At 31.9% G+C, this 6,000-nt stretch overlaps 1 protein-coding gene across 1 annotated transcript in view; it reads left to right on the top strand.

Moving 5' to 3' along the window:
- Nucleotides 1–3,612, top strand: part of LOC143066911 (CD109 antigen-like) — a 53,593-nt gene extending 49,981 nt beyond the window's left edge. The window contains exons 33-37 of the mRNA XM_076239751.1: nucleotides 891–1,000; nucleotides 1,392–1,548; nucleotides 1,835–1,937; nucleotides 2,996–3,087; nucleotides 3,383–3,612. Coding sequence (XP_076095866.1) covers nucleotides 891–1,000; nucleotides 1,392–1,548; nucleotides 1,835–1,937; nucleotides 2,996–3,087; nucleotides 3,383–3,388 — 468 coding nt within the window. The 3' untranslated portion in view covers nucleotides 3,389–3,612. The remainder of the gene's footprint in view (nucleotides 1–890; nucleotides 1,001–1,391; nucleotides 1,549–1,834; nucleotides 1,938–2,995; nucleotides 3,088–3,382) is intronic.
- Nucleotides 3,613–6,000: the final 2,388 nt, after the last annotated feature.

Raw genomic sequence — 6,000 nt, forward strand, 5'->3', positions numbered from 1 at the left:
GATTGTGTGTAAAGGGATAAATGCTTCAATTTAAATTGTTTTGTAAGATCGCATGTAGTATGTGCCTTTTATATTTGTACAGAAGAGGGACGAAAGATACCAGCTAGAGGGACAGTCAAACTCATAAAACGAAAATAAAATGAAATAACTGTTTAGTCTTAGAGGCATGATTATTTGATTAGTTGTTAGTGGCTTTGAACTAGCTGTCAGATAACTGCGAGTACTCTCAGATCTGTTCCTAGTGTCTTTTTGTTGTCGGGATGTACACTTGTATTTTTGTCCATCTGATGAGTTAAGCCTTTTTCAACTGATTCTTTATAGTTTTTTCTTATGTTGTACCCCGCAACATTATTTATGTAAGAGCCTGTAATTCAGTGGTGCTCGTTTCTTTATGTGTTACATATTTGTTTTTCGTTCATTTTTTATATAAATAAGGACGTTAGTTTCTCGTTTGAATTGTTTCACATTGTCATATTCGGGCCTTTTATAACTGACTATGCGGTATTAGTTTTTCTTATTGTTGTCTGTGTCATTTTGGTCTCTTGTGGATATGTGTCTCATTGTCAATCATACCTCATCTTCTTTTTTATATTGACAACGCCATGGCTAAAAATGAAAAAGACAAACAGAAAAACAATAGTACACAACACAACATAGAAAAACTAAAGAATAAGCAACACGAACCCCACCAAAAACTAGGGGTGATCTCAGGTGCTCTACTGTGGCACCCGTCTTGTTGCTCATATAGCTAATTATTTCGTGTTTCGTCTCAATATCTGCTAGTTATTATAATGTCAATATCTTTTATTTTCACTCGTAGATGTTGAAACCTATATATAACTAAAATTATTCGTTAATGCAACCTACAAAATAATCTCTTATATCTGCAGGCTGTAGTTTCATTCAATGTAAATGAACAATTAAGAGACCCTGCATTCTACTTGACAACATCGATACTTAATGATTCAACAAAAGGCTTCAAACTCAAAGCTTGCTTCAGGTAATACATTTTTTGTCTTTTGTATGAATGTCGTTTCCCTACCAACATAAGTTAAACGTTTATTATGATAACGTTTTCAAATACTTACTTATTTAAGTAAAACATCACTTACTACTCTACATATATATGAATTTACCACAGAAACCATGATTTTGTACGCCAGACGCGTTTTACGTCTTCAACAAACTTTTAAGTATTGTTTCAATGAAAAATGTAATGAACATATAAAGTTAAGGTACTCTATTCCTGAGGTAGAGAATCCTTAGTATTTTGAAAATTCATAATTTTGTGAACAGCTATTTCATAATATTATCCATATCAATGATATGCCAACATAGAATTACTGATTACTTTCATATTGCTCAAATAGAAAAATAATTAATGTTCACAGGTGGTTGAAGGTAGGACAGAGTACTATGGGAATACTTGAAATAACTTTGCCGTCTGGGACTGAAGCTGACTTAGAAACAATCGATACTACCAATACCGGAGGACAATATAAAAAAGTGGAAAAAGGCTTTCGTTCAATCAACTTATACTTTGACACGGTAATAAGTCTTCATTTATGAAAAACTTTCGTTTCAATCTTATTAAATTGCAAACTGTTTACCAACCATTCGTAAATGTTCATGCATAATTTCTAGACGGTCCTTAAACATGTGTAGGTAATGAACGGATTGACGATTCGTTAGCGTAGCCACAATATATATATAATTTATTCAATTATTTCTCAAAAGATATCTAGAACTCATTTATGTATAATATCAACATGATTTTGATTGTTCTAGTTACACTTTAAATAGTAAAAATCATATATAAATTTCATTTCAACAGATTCTGTCCACACAAATGTGTATTGCTGTAGATATCAAGAGAGTTGCCTTAGTTGCACGACACAAAGCTGTACCTATCAAACTGTGGGAAGTTAATGAACCAAGTAAGTTCAAGCTAAAAACCAAACATGAATAACAACAAACAGTACAGTGTCTACAAATCTTAATTTTCAAATTGCAAGCATCACTAAAGATTTCTTACGTTCTCAAACACTTCTATCTCAGTTTATTTGCTTCAAATACTCTAAATCTTCAATAAAGACCTTTGTGTATGCCAAACAACGTAGGTTTCACTTCCTTTTATAACTATTACGTGTTCAACCATCAAGTTATCTTAATACTAATGTAGACACAAAATCAGACCGCAGCTATTTATATATATGCAAATAAAAGGACTAGGGAATGGGTAATAAGAAAGACCCTTTCTAAAGCAAACCCCTGTAACATCTAGATGATAGAGCATTCATTACTTTTATATGTTCTTCATCACCTCGAGTACAGAAAAGTGTGATATAATTGGTCAGTTTATTTGAAATATGTAATCAATACCAATAAAAATAAACAACGAAAATAAAAAAAAAGATAATTCAATGACAAACTGACAGCGTTTTTAGACTTGGACAAGCACATGAATTTGCAGTGGGTAAAATACTGGTCATTTTACTTTTAATTAATTATAAAAAGGATTTACCACATAACAATGTGATAAGCACAGCAAAAAAAATTCTATGATTGTAAGCCGCATTTTCTTTGCTCGAATTGTTTTTCTTTCTTATTAAAAGGACTTTTATAGCTGACTTTGTGGTTTCGGTTTAACCCATTGTTGAAGACCGTACGGTAGCCATCAGTTGATGAATTTTGTGTCGTTTGGTCTGTTGTGGAGAGCTGACTTATTGACCATCTTACAACATCTTCTTATCTTTTTTATTACAAACATCATGTTTTGTTAGAAAAGCAAAATGTTTAAACGGAATATTTTCTTTAGCCGGATAGGTGGAAATAATGAGGGATGCAACATATCTGACTATCTCAGAAATTGTAGATGGTGTATCATGGATGAGCATTGCTTGCTCAACTTCACACGACAAAAATGACATACGACTCTTTGTAAGTGTTTTTTGAAATGACATGGACATATCACTAATCATACACTTGCATTTAGGTAATGAGGTCATAAAGACTTACGAATCCAAAGCACTGTCTGGCGCCACCATCATAGAAGTATGCGGTCCTGACAATTGTGTGCAAGTCAAGGTAAGTCTAGTGCCATCATCATAGAAGTATGTGGGCCTGACAAGTATGTACAAGCCAAGATAACAATCAATTAATCAAAAAGACCAAAATTAAATAGAAAAATCAACTTCTCAAATGATCGGAAGAGATTTTGTAGTTATATTCAAATTATGTTTTGTGGGATTTATCTATACCTTATAATGCTTTAAATTTGTTTAAATCATAAGAACTAAATTCAATCGTTATTATAACAATATGATTTACAAAGTGGATTTGACATTATTATTACGATTCTGTTCACAATTATGTTTTTCAGAAGTGATGATGAATTGACAAGACTTGGTTTCAAGAGGAACTCCTAGTATCCATATTTTTTTTTATACTTTATGTAAATACCGAAGACCGATAAAAAAATGTATTTTTCGTTTCTTGTATGTGTATTTTTAGTGAGGTTTTTTTTAAATGCACTATATATTTTTAAAATATATTTCTATGTATAACATATTTGCCTTTATATCGTTGTTGCAATAAACATAAGCAAAATAACAGAGTTATTTTCTTTGAGAAAGATAAATAAACTCATCATAGATACCAGGAAAAAAAATTAGAACTTCCGCCAGACGCGCGTTTTGTCTACAAAAGACTCATCAGTGATGCTCGAACCAAAAAATTGTTTAAAAGGTCAAATAAAGTAAAAAGTTGAAGGGCATTGAGGACCAAAATTTCCAAAAAGTTTTGCCAAATACAGCTAAGGTAATCTATTCCTGGGATAGAAAAGCCTTAGTATTTCAAACATTTAAAGTTTTGTTAACAGTTAATTTATTATTATGAACATATCAATGTAAAATCAAGTCAACACAGAAGTGCTGACTACTGGGCTGATGTTACCTTCGGGGATATAAATCTCCACCAGCAGTGACATCGACCCAGAGGTTGTAAATAGATTCATCATAGATACCAGAAATAAAATTTTACACTTACGCCAGACGCGCGTTTCGTCTACAAAAGACTTATCAGTGACGCTCGAATCAAAAAATGTTTAAAAGGCCAAATGAAGTACGAAGTTGAAGAGCACTGAGGACCAAGTCATTCGTTTGAAGAGTCAACCCGGACGATATCAAGTTTCAACCAAATTTGATTTAAGGCAACAAAAATAGACCTATGTATATAAATAATATTTGTTTCCTTGATTACAATGCGAAATATAATTTACTGAAACATTTACTTCATTTGTTAGTTATCGTATGTTGTGTTCAATTCGGGTATTAATTTTTCAATTTTCTATCTTCAATATGTTTAAGACAGAAACAATTCTTTCCTCAGTTTATTTGACAAAAATATTCAAAAATCGTCGCTGATTCACAATTTAATTTTCAAACCAAATAATGTGACTTCCGATTTTAATTTTCCTTTAAATTTGTTTTCTTTTGTTATCTAACTTTTATTTTGGTAGAAAGGACGAAAATGGACACTCTTCAATTAGTACCCAGTCATTCTGTAATTTTTTTGTATTTTCATCTGCTAGTTTAAAAACCACTCCTATCTATCTGTCCGTCCGAAACACTTTGGGTAAAAAACTCTTTCGTCAAATATCTAAGCTTTAGTGGAAGTGAACGACTATATATTTAGTCTGAAGCTTTAAAATATTAATTTGTTGCAAGTTAACAGTATTTACATCAGCCGTGTAGGCACTTACATTCGTTTTAAGTGTTTCACCTCTTGATTTTGACATTTAAAGGAGTTTTCGTTTTCAATTTTCTTTCAAGTTCGGTACTTTTGCTATTTTTACTCATTTCCAGTTTATCAATTGTTATAGTTTGAAATTTAAAACACTCATTGCATAACGAAACTTTTCGTCAAACTGGTATTGATTTCTATGAAACTCAAAAACTTACATTTGATCTGCAGCTTAACAATGTTGAGTTGTCGCTAGTACGCAAGTATCGAATCTACAGTGCAGTCACTTCCTGGAAAATTAACAACTCCTACTGTACAAGGAAAACTTTACGAAAAACATATATGATAGACATGAACCAACAACAACCACTGAACTACAGGTTCTTCCATTTAGACAGGCGCATATATACATAATGTGATGTGGTTAAACATGTCTAGTATGAGTGCTTAGTCCTTCCTTAACCTGGAACAGTGGTATTACAACACAACATAAAAACAAGTTCTAAAAATCAGTAGCTATTAGCTTAACTCAATTTATTCTCTTTCATCGTGTTTTTCTATTGTACTTTCGCTGTGCAGTGGCCGAAATTATAACAAGAAAACTCGCAGTTAAGACAATAATTCAACAGAAGTACTTTTCTGAAAATGTTGATAGACAAAGGGGTTTCCTTTACAAATAAGTTCACTAACTCTTCGCAATTTATAAAGCATATTGAACTTTCTGTTTCATATTGAAGTATCATGTCCTGAGATCCACACATATATATTTACTCTAAACGTATACATCACATTGTAGTACATTTCATGATATTAAAGTATTCATGCAAAAGGTGAGTACAAAATGCATCATGTTTATCTATTGTCATCAAAACTCACTCTATCAAATAGGATTAGGATATCGAGTAAATAGGAATATGTTGATACTTTCAGAGACTGATAAGCTCGTTATATGCAATAATCTTCACATACGTATGGAGTATACATTTTTTAACTCATACGATATTCGAACACATCGGTGTCTGAGCAAAACAGTCAATCATCAACGTTCTAAAAAAATTCATTGCAAAATTCTGAGCCCTAATAAATAGATATTCAGTGTCAAACTTTACTAATAATACATGATCATCTTGAGTAACAGATTATATGAGTTGACGTTCTGTACCATCTCATGAACTTTGCAGTGTTTCCTTTAAGTAGTTGGCATCTTTGTTATATTTGATTGTACGTTGTTTGGATTGTTTAAGTTTGCACAATGTT

Source organism: Mytilus galloprovincialis, chromosome 3, assembly GCF_965363235.1.
Source record: "Mytilus galloprovincialis chromosome 3, xbMytGall1.hap1.1, whole genome shotgun sequence".
NCBI classification, from domain to species: domain Eukaryota; kingdom Metazoa; phylum Mollusca; class Bivalvia; order Mytilida; family Mytilidae; genus Mytilus; species Mytilus galloprovincialis.